Genomic DNA, 23,653 nt, shown 5'->3' on the forward strand with positions numbered 1-23,653 from the left:
TGGAAATTCCTTTCACAAGAGCAAATAGTATTCACCTAGGGACTGAGAAACCTCAGTGTTCTCTCAGTGAAAAACAGTCTCAGAGAAAGAGAAAGCCCTTACAGGGAGAACCAGAAAATAAGGTCTCCTCAGACTCAGAAATCTGAGGAGAAAACCCTGTATCTGTACTTTTATGTTCCTGTCCAGATTCAGAATCTTGAATCTCTTCAGGAAATGAAGTATTCCTCTTTCTCTTACCAAAAACTACTTTATAAGAAGAATCAGTAGCCCAAATTAAACCCTGAGTCAGACCCAGTAAACTACTACTTAAGGAAATTTTGTGCAGGAAGAGACACAGTTTTTTTTTTCTTTTTGCAGGAAACTTTTAGTTATGTACTCACCATAACTTCAGATGTTTGGGATCCATCTCGCCTACATTCTGACTGATGGGTTCGGAGCCGATCCCTCGGCTCCGACTCGGCACGCTTATGCCAAAGAGCGAAGTCTCTTATTGGCTGAGCTTACTATATCCCAGGATGCACCACTACCAATCCCCCAGATCTAATTTGTCCGCATACATGCACACATGCATACCCTGCTTATATAACATCGTCAGATGGAACAAGATAAAACAGTAGAACTCAAAACCGTTCAATCTCTTCTGATCTCCAAGGCAGGGGGAAGGAGGGTGGGTATTAGGAATGTAGGCGAGATGGATCCCAAACATCTGAAGTTATGGTGAGTACATAACTAAAAGATGTTATGTGATCCTATCTCGCCTACATTCTGACTGATGGGACAGCGTCCCTAGCACCTGAATCCTGGGTGGCTCACTGGAAAACACTCCTGAGTACCGTGGAACCAAATGAAGCTCGTCCTCTAGATGCCACATCCAATTTGTAGTGAGAAATGAAAGTGTGCGGATTGGACCAAGTAGCCGCAGCACAAATTTCCGATATAGCGAGCTTGGAATGAAAAGCTATAGAAGTAGCCATAGCCCTGGTAGAATGAGCTTTGATGGATGTTGTAAGTTGCTTATTCAAGAAGAATAAGCCTGAGTTATGCAATCTCTGATCCATTTGGAGATAGTAGCTTTTGTGATGGTTTGGCCCAATTTATTATCTGAGAAGGACACAAACAACTGGTCTGACTTACGGTTGCTGAGTCCTGTCTAAATAGAAGCGTAATTGCCTGTGAACATCCAATTTATGGAGAGTGTATTCTGCTTCATTGGAGAATTTTGGGAAGAAAACTGGTAGCTCTAGAGATTGTTGGAGACAGAAACTAGAACAGACCTTTGGAACAAAGGATGGATTAGGCCTAAGTGATACTCTATCCTTGTGGAAAATCAAGTACGGTGGCTTAATAGACAGGGCTTGAAGCTCTGAAACTCTTCTTGCAGAAGTAATAGCAACTAAGAAGGCAGTTTTCCATGACAGATATTTTAACTCACATGTAGCAGCCGGTTCGAAAGGGGAAGATGTTAATGCGCCAAGCACCAAATCAAGATCCCACGGAGGTGCAGGATGAAAAATTGGGGGTCTTAATAAGCTCGCACCTTTAATGAAAGTTTTACATAGTCTGTTGCTCATCAAAGGAGGATCCATGGATTCGTGGAATTTAGAGATAGCCGCTAGTTGGACTTTAATAGTTGAGACAGAAGATCCTTGATTAAACAGGGATGTTAAGAATTTCAAAACCTCTGGGACAGGAGCAGAGATAGGGTCTAAGCCCTTGAGTTGAGCCCAGATAGCAAACCTCTTCCACTTACTGAGGTACAATTTGTTAGTGGTGGGTTTGTGGGCCGAAGATAAAATGTGAACAACTTCCGGGTCTAGTGTGTGCTTTCTAACTAAAGTCGGAAGTGGAGGAGCCAAGCTGTCAATTTCAAAGATTGAAGGGACTGATGCCGATGTCCCAACTGATGGATTAGCAAGTCCGGAATTAGGTCCAAAGTCCACGGATCGTCCACCGCATGCTTCTTCAGGTAAGGAAACCATACCTGACGAGGCCAGAATGGGGCAATCAGTATCATTGAGGACCCCAATTGAGAAGCTTTTTGAATAACTTTGGGGAGAAGTGGAATTGGAGGAAAGGCATAAAGAAGCCCTGTTGGCCAAGGTTGTGCTAGAGCATCCATAGCTGGTACTCCGTGATGTGGGATCAAGGAGAAGAACCTTTGGCACTTGGTGTTCAGTGGAGTTGCAAATAGGTCGCAGCACGGCGTCCCCCATCTCCTGAAAACCTGAGCTGCTACTGTGTGGTTTAGAGACCATTCGTGAGGTGAGAGAATTGTCCTGCTCAATTTGTCTGCCAATATATTTGACCTTCCCGGGATGTGGGTCGCTACCAAGAAGCGGTTGGTAGCTACAGCCCATTCCCACACCCTCATGGCCTCTCTGCAAAGGGGGTACGATCTGGTCCCTCCTTGTTTGTTCAGATACCAGACCACCGACATGTTGTCTGTGTGGATGGCGATGATGCCCTGAGGAAGAAATTTGTGTAAGGCCTGTAGTGATAGAAGTACAGCCCTCATCTCCAACACGTTGATGTGGAGGAGAGCTTCGTTTGGAAGCCAGGAGCCCTGAACTAGCCTGCCCAGACAATGCCCCCCCCCACCCTATCTGGGAGGCATCTGTCGTCAGGGTAACCACTGGAGAGGGAAGAACAAAGGGTTTTCCTTGATCCAAGTTGGATGTCTGAAGCCACCAGCGAAGGTCCCTTTTGCATATTTCCGTGATCATGATGTGATGATTGAGAGGAAGATCTTGAAAGGACCATTGAGTTGACAATAGCCACTGAAGAATCCTCATGTGTAATCTCGCCAGAGGAACTAAAAGGACCGTGGCAGACATTGAGCCTAAAACTTGTAGAACCATCCTGGCTGGGGCTTTGGATCTCGAGATCAGAGCTTGAACTTGGCCCTGTAAAGTTTGGATCCTTTCGGCAGGAAGAAAGACGCACATCAATCTTGAGTCTATCTCTGCTCCTATGAACCTTATGCGTTGAGAGGGCAGCAAGACAGACTTTGACCAATTGAATGTAATCCCCAGGGTAATACCCAGGGAGATGGTGGCTTTGAGGTTGTCCATTAGTAGATGCCTGGTGGTGGCAGTCAGGAGCCAGTCGTCCAGATAGGGAAACACTTGGAATCCAAGACTTCTCAGGTGAGCCGTCACTACTGCCAAACACTTGGTGAACACCCTGAGGGCTGTGGTGAGACCAAAGGGCAGAGCGCAAAATTGGTAATGACTGTCTCCCAGGCTGAAGCGCAGATACCTCCTGGACGCCTGATGTATCGGTATGTGATAATAGGCGTCCTTGAGGTCTATGGAGCACATCCAAACATCCTTCTCCAACAATGGGAGAATGGATTGTAACGTGACCATTCGGAATTTGGATTTCGTGACGGATTGGTTGAGTCTGCTGAGATCCAATATTGGTCTCAGGTCCCCTGTCTTTTGGCACTAAAAGAACCTGGAGTAATTTCCTGATCCGATCTGGTCTGTGGGGACCGGTTGGATGACTCCTTTTCTAGCAGCTTTAAAGCTTCTGCGGCTGCCATTTCCCTTTGACTGGGTGGTGGGTCCGGGATTCTTTTGGACGGTGGGGGCGAGTATGTGAATGGGATGGTGTAACCTCCGGCAATGATCCGAAGCACCCATCTGTCCTGAGTGATTGCCTCCCAGGCTTTTAGGTGCTTGGCAAAACGACACCCGACTGGCTCCGAGCAGCACAGCCGGGCAATCCCTCATGACGTGTGGGAGGCTGAAGAGCCACGAAAGGACTCATGGTCTCCAGAATTGCGGGCCCTCTGCCGCCTCTGGGACGGCGTCTCCTGAAAAATTTCCCGTCCTCTGCCACTGGAAAGGGAATCTTCCTGCTGTTGGGAGAAAAACTTGCGAGATTTGCGGAACCACATTTTCCTCCCTCCTTTAGCCTTGGGGTAAGGCCGAAGGGAGTGGAATAACGGGCACCTACGGCAGATAAAGTTTTTCCCTCTTGCTCACAGCGGTAAGGGTGTCTTTAACCTTGGGTCCAAACAATGAGGACCCATCAAAGGGAGCGTCGTGAAGGAAGACTTGAAGGCCTCCATGAACTGACACAAGCGGAGCCAGGCTTGTCTCACGTGAGCCACGCCTGTGCCTGCCGCTCTACCCGCCCCGGCCGCATAGGAAATGAGCCTCATGGACGAGTTAGAAATTGACGTAAGGATAGCCAACTGAGAGCTAACCGACTGGGCTAGCTGCTCAGGTAGGTTACCCGAGAGGGAATCTGACAACTCCTTGACCAGATCCCTCTGAAGCCTGGTAAAATGTGCTAAATAATTCAGAGACCTTAAAGTAAAGGCCGCTGAAGTCAGGGTGCGCTTCCGTGCCTGTCCATACTCCTAGACTCCTTATTAGGAGGATGGACGGACGTTGAAGCCTCTGCCACGTCCTGTTGTGTAGCAGATGCCACCACCATGGCATCTACAGCCACGCCTTTAGTGAGGAACTCCTTCTCAGGGGGAGCAGACAAAAATTTATTTGGACGAGAAGGGACTGGTTCCACGGTATCTGGATGTTCCCACGCCCTTCGACAAACTAAATCCAGAAGCTCGTCGAAGGGCGGAGACACCCAGGAGGCGGAGGGCTGAGCCCCAAAGGACTTGAGGAGCACTGACTCGTCAGCAGAGGGGGGTTTGGATATCCAGCCGCCTCGTTGTTTGAGGACCTCTAAGATGTCTGCAAATGAGACATCATCCGAGGACGACTTCGGGGACCCCTCTGCATCATCCAGATCAGTGTTTGATGTAATAGACTCGGGGGAGTCCACGTGCTTCCTCTTGCACGATCTCTTCCTTGGGGGTTCCTCCGAAGACAACTCAAGAACCCTCAGGAGGAGGGAACCCCACTGGGGTAACCTCAGGCCCCGGGGCTCCGCTGACTACGGACAGGGGAACTGCCAAAGACCCAGTCTCCACGCCCAGGGAAGGTGCCGGTAAAGCCGGAGAGATGGCCGAAGAGGACTTGGCCAAGGCACTCCTCATGGCTCTGAAAGCCGGACCCCCAGAATCCTGGGAGTGTCCGGTCCCCGGAGCCGTGATAGCCGACGGAAGTCCCGCACCCGAAGCACCGAGGGGGAGGCTCGGAACCGAAAGCATAGGTCCCGAAACATCACCCCCGGGTCCAGCTGAAGACGTCCGCGTACCAAACTCGGACCCGAAGGCCCGGGTTGGAGTAAGGGTCGGAGCCGACCCTGAGATCTCCACCGGCTCCAACAGCACCTGCTCCGACGGAGCCGAAGCAGTCGGAGGAGGAATGGCAATAGGGTGGGCCAAGGTCATCGGCTCCGAAGCCAACTGGGTCGGAACCGAAACAAATTTTTGGAAGACTGGGGACTGGAACAGTCTTTGGAGCACCCTGTCTATATCAGAATCTGACATCCTCGAAGACCGAGAGGAAACAGAACGGGTCCGAGACGGCCTCTCCAACGGCCCCAAAGGGCTAGGGGACCGGCTCCGAGGCGACTCGATGAGTATCGGCGCCGAGGGAATACACACACCAGATTCCATCGGTGCCGAGGTGGACTTCGGCGCCGAGGAGGAAGTGTCTGAGCGGGCGACCCTTGTCGGCTCCGAGAGCAGTGGAGCCGGCGAGGTGACCCGCCTCTCGATGCCCCAGCCATCGGCTCCGAAGCCAGAGGAGTCGACACTGGTGGCATCGAGGCAGACCGTTCCGACCTCGGCTCCGAAGTCCTTGGAGCCGAAGGAGAGGCCTGCTTATGTCTCTTAGCGGTCGGATCCGACGGACTGGTCGGAACCGACGCCCTTTTCTTTTTGGCTGGAGAAGGAGAGGATGCCAAGGCTTCTTCAAATGAAGGCTTAATTAATCCCTTAAGAATTAATTTATTTTTCCTCTCCTGGAGGACCCTAGAGGAAAAAGCGTGACATACGCTACATGATTCCTGTAAATGTTTTGCCCCTAAGCAATACACACAGAGCGAGTGATCGTCCGTGATGGACATTTTGAAACTACATTTTACACATTTTTTAAAGCCCGAAGGCCTAGGATTCTGAGACATTATAGGGAGAATTTCAGTAATCTGACTGGAACAAATACAATTACTGGTGACACCCCTAAGTATAGGCTTACAGTTATCACTCGCAAATGACAAGGGACTTCGAAGACCCTGTAAGAACAAACAGCTACCAAAAACTTAAAGCCTTTTTACTATATGTAGATATAGGAGGGCTGATTAACCGGGAAGGCCCTAGATGAAGGGGGCCTGCCAAACTCAACCCAATCACACAACAAAAATTCACAACAAATCCAATCCAATCACACAACAATGTAAGAATAGCTGTTAAAACAGCTTTTTGAGAGAAAATAGCAAAAACTGACAGAAAAAGTTAGTCAAAAATAACTACTCAGCTCAGCCAGCTCGAGACCACGTCTTCGCAGGTTAGCGGCAAACGAGATCTGGGGGACTGGTAGTGGTGCATCCTGGGATATAGTAAGCTCAGCCAATAAGAGACTTCGCTCTTTGGCATAAGCGTGCCGAGTCGGAGCCGAGGGATCGGCTCCGAACCCATCAGTCAGAATGTAGGCGAGATAGGATCACATAACATAATGGAGCCTCCAGTGTTACTAATGGGAACAGCAGCTTCCCCAAAAATGGTCACAATATTCAGACAAAACAGGGAAACCCTCTCAGCTCCTTCTCCCAGACTGAGAGAAGTGCCCATCCCTTGCCCACTGAGATTACCCCAACAGCTGCAGAGTATGTGGCTAACTCGTAGTCCACAGTGGTTGTAGGTGCTAAACCAGAGGCATACAAGGTTAAAAGATGAATGGTCAGAGGTACAACAAATGGCCACTGCAGCATAACCCACCTGCAGCTGAGGCAAACTACTAACATGCTGTGGTGGCAAAAGGCTGTTTGCTTAACTTTGTGGTTAGGAAAAGGACCAACCATGGGATCAACAGTTTGTTCTATGGTCAAGCTAAAAATGGTGCCACTTTCCAAGGAAAAACAAGCAGCAAAAGCTGGTCAAATTTAGTATTTAAACATAACTTTTTTCACATAAAATACATTAAAAAGCACTTTTAATCACTCTACCAGTTCCAAAAAGTAAACCTCCTCAGACAAGTGGTTTTCAGTTACTTTAAAGAACTTTTAAACGGTCAGGAGAAAAGAAAAAAAAGAGCACTCTTGTTTAAAAGACAAACTCTTGGTTTTAAAATACAGGAAAGTTCAGGAAAGTATTAATAAACAAACTTTAATGGAAGGTTTCTCCAAAGGGATCTTATCTGTCAAGCAGAGTATAAGCTGACAATTGATCCTCAAAAGCCTCAAAAGGAGTACACTCTTTGGCAGCAGGAAAGCTCTGAAGGGCTTGGCACCTAAACCTGTCTTTTTTTCAGCTCAGCTTGAAATGATGGATGGTTTGGGCATGTGGAAGGCACCCTAAAGCTTTGGAATCTGGTTGGCTGTTATATCCTTGCAGGATATAACCTATATAACTAAGGCTAATGCAACAGTAACCAATATGATACACATCAGCACAAGCCGACAGTCGATCCTTGCAGCCCACACAGAAGTGCTGTTTTCAATGGCAGGACAGCTTTGGTGCCCAAACCTTGTCTTTTTAGTCCGCTCGAGCTGAGGTAATGGCTTGGGCATGTGCAAGGTGTCCTGAAACTTTTGAGGCTGGGAAGCTGTTAAATCCTTGGTAGGATACAACTCATATACCTATGGCTTCATCATATTGCCCACTGCTGTTGAAGCCTTGGTAGGATACAACTCATATACCTAAGGCTTCAACAGCAGTGAGCAATATGATAAACATCTCTGTAAAATAATCCAGTTGACTTAATTAAAAAAGACAATAAATGCTCAATGAAGAAAAAAAAGGTCTGCTGTACAGTTAAGTTAAAAGCATTAATATCTGACAAATGTTGCAAGCAACAATAACATCTCTGCTAAGGTCCATTAAACAGCCACATTACAGAGTCAAAATACAATATCAGGACTACAATCTACACAAATAAACTAAAGAAGAATAGCAATCCAAAATAAATGAATGCAACATTACCTCACTAGCCTCATTCTGCTGGTGTTCTTTCTTCTTTCTCCTCCTCTCTTTTTTCTTCTCATCATTTCCTGCTTTACCCCCTGCTGCTCCACCAGTTCGAGATTTTTCTCTTCTACCTCCCTTGCCTTTTCCCGGATCAGAGTCAGAATCACTGCCGTTATCTACCTTCAGCAAAGCAAACCGAGAGGCCGTAGTGGGAAGTGAACCAACAGTTGCTGATGCCATTGTTAAAATATCTACTTTTTTTCATTTAAAAGAAAACAAAAAAAAAAAACAGAAAATAAAAATGTCAGACAAAAAAAAATGAGAGTGAAACAACATTTTGCTGCACTGTGCATGTAATAATGTTCAGATCATTGGATATGAATGAACAAGACTTCATGAAGGAGGCATCAGCAAACAACCAAGTTTAAAATCTACAGCTACATATTATTCATATTCAATACGCAGATGATTCTACAATGAACATTTTCAGCTAACCTTTAATGGAGTTCAAGTGCTCACATAAAATTCATTCTACTTGCTCAAAAATTAGCCATAGAAATACTATGTTATGCCTAAATACAAAAACAAAAAAACTTCTTCAACTCAAATACAGATCAGAATGACACCTCGCAGCTCAGCATAGCATCCCTGAGCAATATCCCTATAACATGTACCTCATACCACAACACTTGATGCAATTATCAATCAAGCTTTAAAATCTGAACATATTAACATTGTACTAACTAAAACAAATCAGATACACTATACAATGCAAAACCATACCTACCAAGATAATCTTTAAACATTTCTACTTCCAAGTGTTCCATATGCTGCACCAATTCTCCATAATGCAGAAAAATAGTCAAACTATCAGCTACACAACAGTACAGCCAATTTTTCATCTAACGTGTCTAGCAAAACTCATCACTGTACATTATTGAACAAAAATATAAAAATAATTCACACCATCTTGTATAAACCACAAAAATGCGCTACTTTTATATTACTACCTTTGTGAAAAGTTGCAATTCTCACCAGTTAAAATCTCATAGATAAGATAAATTTAAATGCAAAATCTAATAGTCATTACAGTTAGGGTGACTCTGTACTCCGTAACTGGCTTAAATACTGGAGCCAAATACTTCATCAAGGAACCAAAAACACAACTAATAACATAGTTGTATTGTTTATTTGCTTATACACACATAAAAAGGTTAGTGGATAATATAAACACTAAAGTCATCTATAATTACTGCCTTCTACACTCATAGCTCTTAACTTCTCATCACCAAAACATGAAACACTACCTCTCACACTGTGGAACAATTGGTCAAAATGAGGAAAACTTACAAAAGAATAACTAGAAAGCTTACAACATGGCTATTAAGCATCTTTTCATATTTAAAAGCAGTATTTTCAAATTAATATGGTTCAGTATTACTTCCCATAGATATTTGTTAACAATTCTAATAATGAAGGTGTGACAAGCCCCTTCAATGTAGAACAGTGTAGAATATAGAATTTTTATGACTCAAAATGAGGAACTTTCCTCATAATGAGGCACAGTTGAAAAGACTTTGTACACCTACATAAATATTTCTCATTTCAGCATTTCAAATATACTGCTACTTTACCTTCTATATCTAACACCTCTACCATCCAGATATTTGACCTATACGTACTAAAACTCCCATCCATCCATAACCCCATAACACCCCCCCATTTCTGCACATGGAGTGAGGATGTCACGTCAACAATGACAATAATTTAGAGCCAATATTTACGCCACCAAGTGGCTAGCTGACACTAAAAAAGAAAAGAAAAAAAATATTCTAAAGTAAAATGCTGTAATTTTTTCCAATGTCAGTTAAACTATAAATATGTGAAACAGATAATTATATGCCATGGGCTGTAGATCCATAATGTTACTAACTACTGTTACGTGACAGCATTTTATTGCATTGTAATTAATATTAAGTTTGTACTCTGTTATATTTATGTTTGTTCACAGCTAAGCTGTGTTGCATGGAGTGTGGCAATTATGTTCCAAAAATGAACAAAAGAAAATTAAAAGCACCTTTCAGACATCAGAAAAGTGTTTAATAAGCTTTTGTTAAGCACTCCCAAGTGCTAAACATTAAGTATTTTCCTAGGTATAAATGGGATACGGTGTTGGCAAACAAAGTAACAGAAGGTGAACAGCTTTTTAATTTCACTCTGCCATATTTATAAACAAAACGTGTGGGAGAACAGCTTAATTTTTACCTGCTCTCTATTTATCACTGCTGAAGTGTTTTACTGTCTTGCAAAGCTTTTGAAAGCCAGTAAAATGTTTTGGTCCCCCATATTTTGTTTTTCTTAAACTGGTAGTACATGGAGTAGATAGAGCTCCATGCGCTACACAGAATTATTAATGGGTCAGTCATACCATTTTCTAATATGTGTTCTAGAAGTGGATGTCAAAATTCATCTCTCTGGCTTCACTCAATCATAATCCTCTATGCTACACTACCTTGCAGATTTTTTTTCTTTTTTTTTTTTTTTAAGTCTCCACTGAAAAAAATATTCATTAGTTTGACTCTCTCAGTAAACAAAAACAAATGTATATAAATACATACAGTCCTGCTAAGTACTCCCAGCTCCCTTCTCTCTGGATTCCTGGCAAGAACTATGGACAGCAAAAATTATACTGTGGCAATCAGTTTGTTTGTTGTCATGTACAGTCCAAGTCCAGCTGGCATAATAAGCCCTTCTAAGCAAAACAACAATGTAATAACATATAGCTCAGAAAAGCCTTTCAGCTTCCAGAATTGCTAATCTCCATGTCAATATATATATTGCTATGAGGGGGAAAGAGCTGGCCTGGACCCTATCATTACAGACTAACTCTTCTTGGAGCTCGTGTGATTAAATGATTAAGCAAGAAATGTTTAGCTGAAAGGAGATATTTCAGGTAGAAAAGTGAAGACACAAGCAAGAAAATAAAGAGGAATTGCACACAAGCTGGCTGTATCAATAAGTACTTTAGAAGGGCTTACATCCGAGAGTGTCCTACAAAGATTGCTATCCTCGCAGAAGATCTGGAGATCTAAGGAACTTAAGAGGAGAACTGATAAGGTTAAAGGAAGAAATACAGCATCAGGCAATGACAATCAGCACTCAATAGAGTCACACAAAAGATGAAAATAATAAACACAATAGCTACTCTTTAAAGTGTAAGCTTTAGGAAAGATCATGGAGATCTAGAGTCTTCTGGAATGCCCACATATGCTGCAGCTGGTTCTCAAAAGATGTTTTAACTGTGGAACTCCCGCCCCTCAACCTGGACATTTCTACTGATCAAATTCACAGAGATGCGAAAGACTAATAAAAATTGGAAATCAAAGAAAGTTATTTGTGGTCTGTATACCTTTAAGTTAAACTAGTGTTTACTGCAAAAAGCCAGAAATTAAGAGACTTGCATGCAAATGGAAAGTATGACAAGACTGTTGTATTTATTTTGACCAAACTGTCCTACATCAATGAAAGTCTGCTTTTCATGAAGCTGGTTACATGCTGAAAGCATAGTGCATTCAGCCAAGGGTGGCCTACTCAGTCTCCATTTTAATCATATGATATTGAAATAAAATAGGAATTTTACAATTCTGATGCACATTTATCCTCGGCCTTTGAGCCCGACATCGTCAATAGTACCAGGAATAAGAGGCCACACACGGAAACTAACAAGATGGCCAACAAAGTGGCAGCAGAACAGGCAGCAAAAATTTGATCGGAGGAGGTCACACTATGATTCCCCATAAAGAAAAAGAGGAAAGACAAGGGACCTGAACTGAAAATAAACAATTTACTTATTTATTTACCTGCTTGCTTACCCATCCCCCTCTTGTTGACTAGGTTAGATCCACTAGGCTAGCAGCCTCTTTTCAGGGGTGACCCGAAATTATATTTATAGTACTAGAGGAAATTTGTCTAGGGCATCACGAATCTTCCCCTACTTTTTTCACTAGGTGCCACAGGATCTTTTACATCCACCTGAACGATGACCACCTTAAATAGATGGGCCTTTGCTTTAATGTCTCAAAGAACAATTTTTCAGGAGGAGTGGGGGCAAGTGGAGATCCAGCAGGGAAGAAGACAAGGACAAGTGATGTCAAAGTAAGATGTCTCAAAGAACAATTTTTCAGGAGGAGTGGGGGCAAGTGGAGATCCAGCAGGGAAGAAGACAAGGACAAGTGATGTCAAAGTAAGATCTAAGGAAGAAAAAGAGACTTGGAAGGGACTGTGGTTCTACTCTTACATCAAGTAGGTTGAATAGGGCCAAAGCTCGAGTAGAGAAAAAAGGTAAGAGATGCACTAGAACGTTTGAGAAATATCACAAAGCTGAAAGAAAGCAACAGGATGTGATGCCAGAGGAAAGAAGAAATGTGGATCCAGATGAAAGAGATGCTGAAAGGAATACAACAAAGAAGATTGGTTCTACAAGTAAGTCTGTCAGATTCACATAACTGGCTGATGTACGACTAAAGCTGGAAACAAAAGATGTATTGGAGCAAAGCCAATGTTGATGTCTAATTATGCTTCTTACTTGCAAGAACAGAATAAGTAAAGAAAAAAGAAGGAAGTGGCTGGTCTAGCAGTGTACTTGTGCAAGAAGAGCTACATAAAACTTCCATCCAGTAACAGCTACTCTGGATACCTGTAGTCTATAGTAAAAGTCGAGCACCAAACTTTTTTTTTTATTATTATTTATGGACTGAGTTAGAACCACTAGACTAGTGGCTTCTTTTCAGGGGAGACCCAATGTGGTATTTATACTACTGAGGGAAATGTGGACAGGGCATCGGGAAACTTCCCCTACTCGTCATTGCTGCGAGTGGGACCCATTTTGGAGGAGCACTTCCCGTGTCCATTCCAGGTGCAGAGGTGGTCCAGAGAAACAGGGAGGCAGATGGAGAGAGAAAGAAGTAATGGAGTAGTGAAAGAAATGATGGAAAAGTAAATATAGAGCCCGAAGAATGCGTGCTGGATTCTGAGGAACTGTTTCTTCGAAATATGTTTGATGGAGATGACTCAGCAAATGATGACTGTATAATTACAACTCTCCAGTCGGATGGTTGTGGGATGATTTACTTAAAGAAATGGTGGTGCAGAGTAAGCCAGAAAATGAAGATGTTGTTTCCTTGGGGATGTTATGGAGAAAATACAAACGGAGGATGCAAAGACAATCCTGAAGAACAGAGATGAGATGGAAAAGAAAACAAATGCAGAGAAAGTAAAAGAAGGCAAAAGTGGAGTAGCAGAAAAGAAGGTAAAAGAAAATTAAAAATACCCAAGTATATGGTAAGGATTCAAAGTAAAGAAGACAAAGAAATGGACAGGTATGAAGTGTGCAACAATTTAATGGCTCCTTTGGGTATATAGGCACATGAAGTAAGAGAATTTATTCTTACTAACAAAGACATTTTGTTACATTATACTTGAGACTCTTTCATATTCTACAAGAAAATTTTCCATTGAAAAAAACAAAGACTGCTACCCATGGAATCATTATGTGATAACGCATTATCAACAGGGTAATGAAATAGAAGATTCATGTACAATTCCAGAGGTAGAAAGAGAAACTTTGAAGGGATATTTGAACGCTTTATATACAGACGTACTAGACATTACAAAAGTTTATGACAAAAGGGGTTTATGGTCTGGTGGCTGGGATTGTAATATTGTGTTAAAACAGAAAGAGAAAAAAATATACATATACCAAGCACGACAAATGTGGAGGGGAACAGTGGTGTTGTCATAAAATAAATACTGGGGACAAACCAAAACATTTTTTGTTTTGTTTTTTGTGGAAAAGAATATCTGATGAGTAACTGTGACAAAAGAAAATGTACTTGTGAGAAAATGGGACATGATACAAAAAACGTGAACTGAAACTTTGACATTTATGGATGGATTGCAAAAAGTAAAAATAAATGTAAGGAAAAAGAAAGAAAAGAAAATGAATAAATAGAAGAAATTTAAGAATAGTAGAAATAGAAAAAAATTGGACAAGAAAAAATAAAGAGGGTGTACAAGAAGGTTCTGAAATAAGTTATGAAGGAGACAAAATGAGAGAAAGTAAAAGGGAAAAAATAATTCTATTGGGAAAAGGGTAAAACTCAGAAAAAGAAACTTTAAAGGGAGAAGTACAAACAGAAAAAGAAAGGAAATTGAATGGTATAACAGTTAAGGTGTTTGATTCACAGACACAAGGTACAAAGTTTGATTCTCACCTAAGGGAAGGAAAATTGTTTAGGCTTAGAATGAACTATTAAGAAAGGTAGCCCAGTAGCTAGCTATGAATTTATGAAACCATGAATCTAAGGAAAAGAGAAAATGAAAATTTTAAAGTACTTTCTATAAATGTTAATATTAAGAATATAGTAAGAAAAATACGAATTTTGGAGTGGTGCAATACATGTGGTATAGATGTAATTATACTAGAAGACACAAGATTTTTAACAAATGAAGAAAGATAACAAACAGAGAAACTATGGAGAAGAAAGATAATCTGAAATTTAGGAAATGAGAGAGGTTCTGGAATAGCCATATTATGTACAAGTACAGTGAAGATATTAGATCTAACTTAAAAATGGGAAGATTAAAATTGTAGACTTAAAACAGAAAGAACAAGTCTACAGAATTATAACATTGTACGCCTACACTAACTGTACAGAAAGGGAATGCTTATTTCATCAGTAGACTATGTAGTGATAAATATGAATATTATAATAACAGGAGACTAATTGTGATTTAAGAGGCAAGCAAAAAAAGAAAGGAAATAAGAAAAATGTTAGAAGTTATAAGATGTGTTAAGTTAAAACTTTGGGACAAAAATTCATAGACTTACGGGGTATGTATAGAACTGAAACACATTATTTTACAGTGTCAGAGGGTTTCATTATAGGAGAAGGGAGGGAGTTAAAACAAGAATTTCTGATCATCTTGCAATATGGCTAGAGATAAAAGAAAACAAGGAATATATAAAAATAGGCAAAGAAATACAAAGAATAAATGAGAAAGCAAGGAGTGAAGGAAAGATTTAGTAATAAATTATGGAAAGATCATATTACTGTAAGAACATTTTATAAAACTTGGTCTAAATGGTGGGTGATATTTAAGGAAAACTATATGAGAAAAGTAAAGAAAGAAAAATAAAAGAACACAACGATGCACTGGAAGATGTATAGCATAATGATAGAAAGTACTTTGACAAAAAAAGAAATATATGAAAGAAATCAGGAAAAAAATACAAGTTTTTGGACAAGCCCATTCGATTCTCAGCTAGAGCATCTTCTGTGTGGAGACATGCGTGAATGGGCGTACCTTCGTTGAAGGTTGTGCGTCAGGGCTGGCAACTCAGTATGTAAAAATCTACTGCCAATCATTAGCGGACCAGAGTTCCGCTGTGGCAACCCCTAACCGGGAAAAGCTGAAAGACACAACAACAGAGATATTTTTACAAGGAAAAAGAAAAGCAGTACTGAGTTACTTAACCAGATTAGTAAAGAAAGATGGTAGTGTAATGAGAGAAATAAAAAAATGTAAAAGGAGAAATAGAAAGAACTTGGGGAAAATATTATGGATAGTGTAGTACAATATGCACAAGAAATGTTTAAAAAAAAGAGGCAGCGAAAAAATATGGAAAGTAGCTTAATAGAAAAGTGAATAAAGAGTTGGAAAAGGAGAGTTCCTTAAATGAGTTAAAGTCTCACAACAAATATGAAATGTATAAAAATTTAAAGGATTGGCAAAAAAAAATATTTAAAATGAAAAATTGAATGAAAGGTTAAATGAAGATTTTATGTATAAAAGTTATGTAGTATAATACTTAAATTCGTACAGATGAAGGAAAACAGAAGAGAATTAAAAAACTGGAGACCATTAATATTAAATAATAATGATTATAAGAGCTTTATGAAAATAATACAAAAGACATTTGAAACTAAAATGAGAAACATTATGGAAGATAGCACATATACTATAAAGGAAAATGGCTGTTAATTATTAATGACTAATTGCAAAAAAAAATCTGGATAAAAGTAATAATTTACACAAATGGATGTTTAGAAAAGGATAGGACTTGATTTAAATAAAGAGAATAGTAAATGTTTAGGTGATGTAGTAAAGAATAGGGGTAAATATTTTACAATGAATGAAATTTCTGTGTTGGGTATACAATTTGGGAATAAGCAGAATACAATGGGAAAAACAATAGAAGAAATAAAGCAAACATCTTTTCGGGGGAATATATAAATCATTATTCAGAAAAAAAGGCTTGATTAATTCAGTGTTGACAGGAAAACAGCATACTTAGCAAGTGTATTTATGTTGCTAACAGTATTTGAGAAAGAATTATTGCAGATATTTTTTTTTTTTCATTTTTATGGGACTCTAGATTAAACCCAGTAAAAAGAGGAGTTTTGTATGTAAATAAAGAAGGAGGTTTAGGGTTAATTAAGAAAGAGGGTATATTAAAACAGGAAACGATAAAAAAGAATAAAGGAAAAATTATGGGATGAAATTAGAGACTGGGAAGTATACTGCTGTTATGGAAGGATTGCATGGCCATCAATGACTTCTATAAAAACTAGTATGAATGGTGGAATTAATTTAAAAAGTGTTTTTTTTTCCACTGGCAGGATGATGAAAGAAAGGAAGAGAAAGTAAAGTATGGGGAAAATGTATGTAACTGTATTACAGAATTTGGAGAGTAACACAACAGTTTTAGGATATGGAAAAAGAAATCGAGAAAAAAATTAAGGCAGTACAGTTTAGGCACAGATATTATTCACAAAGGATGAGGTATTTGCATATTTGGGTAAAATAGTAAAGACAGATAAGATATTAGTATAATGAGGGAAATCAGAGGTAGAAAAATAACACAAGCAAATTATAAAGTAGTTTTGTACAGCATGTGGAAATATGTACAAGAGTAAAAAGAAAGGGAAAAAAACAGAATGGATAGTAAAAAAAATCCATAATGTGTTAAGGAAGAATTTGATAAAGAAAATTACTACAACTGAACTGAAGTACTTAAGAAAGTACATGTTGATTTAGTATCAGGCTTAGAGGATACATGGCATGGAATATACAAGAAATTAATGGACTGGCAAAGAGTATTTTGTAAGCAAGTACAATACAGAGGACAATGGAAGGAATGAAGGATGAGGGATATTAGGGAAGGAAGTATAGATGGTGTAAAAGGGAAGGAATGTCAAGAATTGTAACTGCCTGTGAGAAATTGTGGATAATATAAGTAAAAGGCAGGATGTGAAAGTTATAGTAAGAGAGGTTAGCAAGGCAGTTGATACAATATGACATGATGCATTGTGGGATGTTATGGAGAAGTATCGAACAGGTAACAGAATTAGGGAATTGTGTATGTCAGCATATCAAAACAAAAAGGTGAGAGTGATAGTGTATGGGTGGTTAAGAAAAGAAATATGCATGAAGTGTTTTATAAGACAAAGTTGTCCCATGAGTAAAATATTGTTTGCAATAGTAATGAGTGTGTTAGCGAGTAAAGTGATTTATAAAATGAAAGATGCCAAATATGTGATGCAAAAGGAGGTGGTGATTCCAATAGTTTTGACATTCACAGGCGATATAGTCATAGCTGTTAAGAACAAAATATGGACAAGGGAAGTGCTGGTTTGCCTGAATGGAATCTTAAAGGAAATGGGAATGACACCGAACAGATAAAATTAAGAGTTTGGGTGATGTGGTGAAAATTGGTGGAGGGTGTACTTTTCAATGAATTAGTTGCCTTTGTTAACAATAAAATTTGGAAAATATGTAGTTATGAGACAATTGGAGGAGTTGATAAAAGAAATGAAAGAAATATATCTTGTGTGGAGAATGTATAGATTTGCATTCAGGAAAAGGGTTTATCTGGTGAATTCTGTGTTAGTGGGAAAAAACAGCCTACGTCAAGTGTTTGTATCATCCCACAAAAATAAGAAAAGGAAATTGTGCAACTGGTGTTTTTTTTCATATGGGGCTCAAGAAAAAAAAAAGTCACTGAAAACAGGTATGTTCTATACAAGTGAAGATGACGGGGGACTGGTGTTACTAAATCCAGTTTATTCTGCTTCTCTAAACATGTACAGACCATTAAAGTGGATAAAGGAAGAGAATGAGGAATTAACAACGACAATAAATAAGCAAGTTTTTGTATTCTCACAATCTCCCAGAAAACAGAAAAGGAATATGTAAATGAAGAAAAAAAAAGTCATGTACTCACCATAATATTCCATCTGTGTTGTCCATTTTCATTCTTCCTCAGCTGCTGGGTTTGAATCCAGTTCTGGGATCGGACTTGGACACTTCTTCCAAATCACAGAACATGGAACTGTCGAGCTCCTCCCTTTATCCTTATTATTCTAATAGTCACCTAATATAGACCTAGTTTGCTTCCCATAGACCTACAGAGCAGTGAAGAATAAAGAAAGGACAGAAACTGTGGCTCAAGCAAGGAACTTAGGTTCCTCCAATACCCTTTAATCTTTCCAGGAGTAAAGGAAAGAGGGAGGTGGGGGTGAGATGTTGAGAAAGAATGAGAATGGACAACACAGATGGAACACTATGGTGAATACATAACTTTTTTATCGGATGATGCCATTTACATTCATTCCTCAACTGTTGGACAAAATTCCCAAGTACCTGAAACTCAGAAGAACTCAAAGGAAGGATATTCCTGAGCAGAGCGGAGCCAAAGGCCACTCTTGCCCTAAAGACCAGATCCAATTTGTAATGAGCAATAAAGGGTATAAGGATTAGTCACGTTGCAGCTGCACAACTTCAAAGGAAGTTCTTGACCAAAGGTCGGTAGAAAGTTGCCACAGACCTTGTGGAAAGGGTTTTTAGTAAAGACGAACAAGCATTTTCATAAACAAACTTAATACCAGTCAACCATTTGGCCAAGTCACTTTAGAAACTGGTTTGCCTAATTTTGATCAGTAAAGGAAACTATTACTTGTTTGGCTTTCCTCATATCTTTAGTTCTGTGAAGGTAGAAATGTAACTGTCTGTGAACATCCAAAATGAACATATTCTCCTCGGTTTGAAAATTTTGGAAAGAACACTGGAAGGTTGATAACCTGATCAATACTGGATTCTGACACCACCTTAAGTACAAAGGAAGACTGGTCCGTAAGAAAACCCTAGCCTTGTAAAAAAATTGAATAAGGAGGTTTAGAAGACAGAGCTTGAAGTTCAGACACCATTCTGGCATAAGTAAAAGCAACTAGGATAACAATCTTTCAGGTCAGAACTTTTAGTTTAGATTTAGCTGATGATTTGAAGGGGGGGGGTTGGGTCAAGGCCCAAGGAACAACATTTAAATCCTGAGGAGGAGTAGGATCCTTTAAAGGAGGCCTAAGTAAACAGGTTCCTCTGAGAAAGGCTTTGAAAGATAGGATGAAGCTAATGAAGACTTATTTATTCCTATATGAAAGTTGGAAATGGCTGTTATTTATACTCAAAGTATAGCAGCTAGCCCCTTCTTTACAAATTGTAGCTAAAAATCAAGAACGTAGAAATTGTTGCTGTGAAGGGATCTAAATTCTGTTTGTGTGCACAAAAAAATATTTTCCCTTTACTTCTGTAAAAACTTTCTAGTGGAAGCTTTGTGGGATGATAACAGGATGTGACGGACGAAGGAAGAAAAGCCTGGAGTGTCTAACAATCAGTGGAACTAGAGAAACCATGCGATCAACTTGAGGCCTGAAATGGCCAGACAAATCACGTCTTTCAGGTGAGACAGCACATCTGGAGTTGGATCCAGAATCTAGGGTGGGTGTAGAAGAGGAGGCCAAAGGGAGGGAAAACAGGTCCGAAGAGGCCAGTAACAGGCAATGAAAACAAATGTGCTCTTCAAATGCAATGAGGACAGATGTGCTCTTCAAATCGAGATGCTTTTTGGAGAACTTTGGGAATGACAGGTAACAGGGGATAGGCATAAAGAAGACTGGATGGCCAGTCGTGAAGTAGAGCATTCCTTGGTGACTCTCCCAGTGGGGGGATTATGGCAAAGAACCAGTTACACTTGAAGGGAGATGCTAAAAAGGTTGCAACATGGTTGGCCCCATCAATGGAAAATCCTCTTCTTCACATTCATGTTGACAGTCCACTTGTGAGATATTAGAATAGACCTGCTTAACTGGTTTGTAATCACTTGCTATCAGAAAGCGATTGGATGAGACTGCCCATTGCCATACTCTCACAGCTTCTCAACAAAGAGGCTAAGATCTGGTTCCCTCTTGTTTGTTGATATACCAGACGACCAACAAATTGTCCATCTGAATCTCATTAGTCCTGGTGGGAGAATGCTATAAAAATCACAAATTAGAACTTCAACATGTTTTAATTTATGACTAAAAAAATTAAAATATAAATAAACGCTTTCAAGAATATACAAGTTAATATAAATATATACACATACATATATATAACACACATACATATATATAACACACAATCACACACACACACACACACACACACATAGATGGAAGTTCTACATTACAGAATGAAAGTGCTCATTTATGTTGATCACTTTTTAGTCGTAAATTAAAATGTGCTGAAGTTCTGATTTGAGTCTTTTTGCAGCATAGTTCCAGCAGCCTACTTTTTTTGTTATTTAGTTTTTTTCTGGTTGGGAGAGTGTCTAGGAAGGTCTGCAATGCTAGGTGGACAGATCTCATCTCCAGGACATTAATATGCATGTAGGCCTCTTCAGGGGACCATATGCCCTGGACCAAAAAGTGTCCCTCCCACCAATCTGAGAGGCATCTAGGGTCACTGTGGCCTTGGGTTGAGGGAGAACAAAGGGACAGCCTTCTTGTATTTGACTGGAGTGGAACCACCAGAGAAGGTAATTTTTGCAAGACAGCATTACTTTGCCTTGACTGGATAATGATTGTTGGAGACTAGACCATTGTGTTGCAAGTGTCCACTGAAGGATCCTCGCCAGTTGTACAAGGGTGATTACTGCTGACATGGATCCCAATGCTTGGAGTATAAGATGAGCTGAAAGAGAAGAACTATGAATGATCTTTTTCCTCCCGAGAACTGAATTGTTTGAATCCAATACAGAGGGAGAGAAAGTATCTGAGTGTCCACACTGAACAGAGCAGCAATGAATTCCAGATTCTGAGTTGAACTGAGTTAAGATTTGTTGTAACTGACAGAAATCCCCAGAATAAAGCATGGCTGGGAGTAAGTAGTCTTGTACTTGAATTAGTTCATGCCTAGTTGGAGCAGTCAGGAGCCAGTCATCCAGACATGGAAACACAGGAATCCCTGTAGTCTGAAGTGAGCTGCAACTACTCCCTTTTGCATGGAAAACACTCTGGAAGCTGTAGTGAGACCAAAGAGCAGTGCTCTGAATTGCTGGCTCTCAGCTGGAAGAGTAGATATCTTCTGGATCGTCTGTTCGTTTTGATGTCATAATGTTGTTGTCTTTCAGCTTTTCCCGGTTAGGGGTCACTACAGTGGAACTCCAGTCCGCTAATGATTGGCAGTAGATTTTCACGAACGCCGAGGTGCCAGCTCGACGTTCAACCTTCAACGAAGGCACGCCCATTTATGCAGGTCTTTCGAATGCCCACCCAACCATGGGGAGGACATGCAGAGTCCACACAGAAGGCACTCCCCACACTCCAGCCGAGAATCGAACAGGAGAACCTCTTGCTGTGAGGCAACAATGCTACCAATGCACCAACGCGGATACACATCCTAAAGATCTATTAAGCACATCCAGTCATCCTTGTGCAGAAATGGCAGAATGGACTGAACCATGACCATCTTAAACTTTGTTTGTTGAAGTAAAATGATTCAGTTTGCGGTGATCCAAGATCCAGTGCCCTGTCTTTTATGGCACTAAAAAGAGAATCTTGAATCAATTCCAGATTCTGTCTGGTCTCGCGGAACTTCTTGGAAGACTTTTTTCTAGAAGCTTCTTTATTTCTAGTGCTGCTGCTTCTTTCTGACTGGGTGGAATATTAGGGATTTTGTTCGAGACTAGTGGGGGTAGATGGGAAAATGGCCTCTGGATATTATCCTCCGCACACATGAATCTTTTGTAATTTCTAGCCAGGCTCTCTGGTGAAGGGATAGATGACCCCCAACTGCCTCCTCAGATGGACAGTTGGATCTCCTTACAAGAGTGCTGATAGGATCTGTCAGAGAAGGTATCCCTGGAGCCCTAGTTATGCAGACCACCTCTGCCGCAGGGGAACCGCCTCCTTAAATCACAAGTTAAAGTTTTCCATTTGAGTTCCCTCCTCTGCCCCTGGGGGAACCATCTCCACATGGATCTTGGATAGGGCCCTGGGATTTTCTGAACCACGTTTTCCATCCACCTCATTAGTTCCTAGAAAGGGTCCATTGAGGAGTCTAACAAAGTACGCCCACAGCAGACAGGATTTTCCCTTCCTACTTGCACCTAGAGAGTCTGTCTTTCACTTTGGGGATGAACAAAGAGGTTCTGTCAAAGGAAGCATTGACAAAAGATTTGAAGGGTTCCACAAAATCACATACGTGCATCCAAGCATATCCCCTAATGGAAATGCCTGAACCCCCAGTCTGAGAGGTATCTTCAGCAGTGCCGGAGATAAGCCTCATGGATGACTTTGAAACAGACTGAAGGGCAGCCAACTGCAAGGAAATAGTACTCTTTACCTCAGAGAATATGGACCCAGAGAGGGTTTTGTAAAGTTCTTTGATCAAATTCTTCTGTACTCTCGTGAAATGTGCCAAATAATTCAGCAACCTAAGGGTGAAGGTTGCTGAATCATAGACATGCTTCCCAAACCTGTCCAGCATTATGGGGGTGGACAGGTGAACTTTGCTCCACCAGCTCCATTTTAGTGGCCACCTCTATGACCATGGCATCAATGAGTACTCCTTTACTCCAGTGTGGTCTATCCTTAGGTGGTGCCAAAATCCTGCCTGATCTCTTAGAGATTGTGTTTGGTTTCCTTCCATGCTCATTGAGAGACTAAATCTATGAGCTCCATGGCAAACGGAGTCACCCAGGAGGAAGATGAGCCAGTTCCAAAGGTCTTCAGGAACACTGACTCCTCTTGGGAAGGGTTATCATAAGACCAAACACCCCTTTGTTTTAGGAGTTCTAAAATGTCTTCAAAGGAGACATCAAGTGTTGATTTGAGGGACCCTTCCCCTTCATCAAAATCTTTGTCCTCAGTGGCAGACTCTTGTGGAGAGTCAAAGTGCCTCCTTTGGCAGTTTCTCTTCCAGGGAACCTACTTGGTAGGTGCACTGGGGAGGTATTGCAAGAGATAACAATGCCCTGCTTGGTGGCCTGGAGTCTGGTTCGGGCTGGCTGTCAGTGTAATTTCTAACTGAGGCTCTGGATGCAAAATCGAATGGGATTGGGAAGTTGGAGTCAAGGAGGTTACAGAAGCCTAAACTCTAGGAACAGAGAAGGCTCTCTTCACTACCTTGAAGGCAGAGTGCCAGAAATCCCATCCTTATCCCACAGGCAAACCACCTGAGAAGGGAGTTGGAGCTTACAGCTTCAGAGTCAAATCTAACACCCTGGAG

General features: G+C 40.9%; 1 protein-coding gene across 6 annotated transcripts in view; it reads right to left on the minus strand.

Annotated features, from left to right (window-relative positions):
• The window catches only part of GKAP1 (G kinase anchoring protein 1), a 2,226,639-nt gene that overhangs the window by 1,832,822 nt on the left and 370,164 nt on the right, over nt 1-23,653 (minus strand). For 4 of the 6 annotated variants that reach the window (XM_044083704.1, XM_044083700.1, XM_044083706.1 and 1 more), the window contains exon 2: nt 8,060-8,295. In XM_044083704.1, the coding sequence (XP_043939639.1) occupies nt 8,060-8,284 (225 nt within the window). In that variant the 5' untranslated portion in view covers nt 8,285-8,295. Of the gene's footprint in view, nt 1-8,059; nt 8,299-23,653 lie in introns of all 6 variants that reach the window. The other 2 variants (XM_044083701.1, XM_044083702.1) reach the window with 1 other exon arrangement.

Source organism: Protopterus annectens, chromosome 9.part0 (genome assembly GCF_019279795.1).
Source record: "Protopterus annectens isolate FY-2018-M chromosome 9.part0, PAN1.0, whole genome shotgun sequence".
NCBI classification, from domain to species: domain Eukaryota; kingdom Metazoa; phylum Chordata; order Ceratodontiformes; family Protopteridae; genus Protopterus; species Protopterus annectens.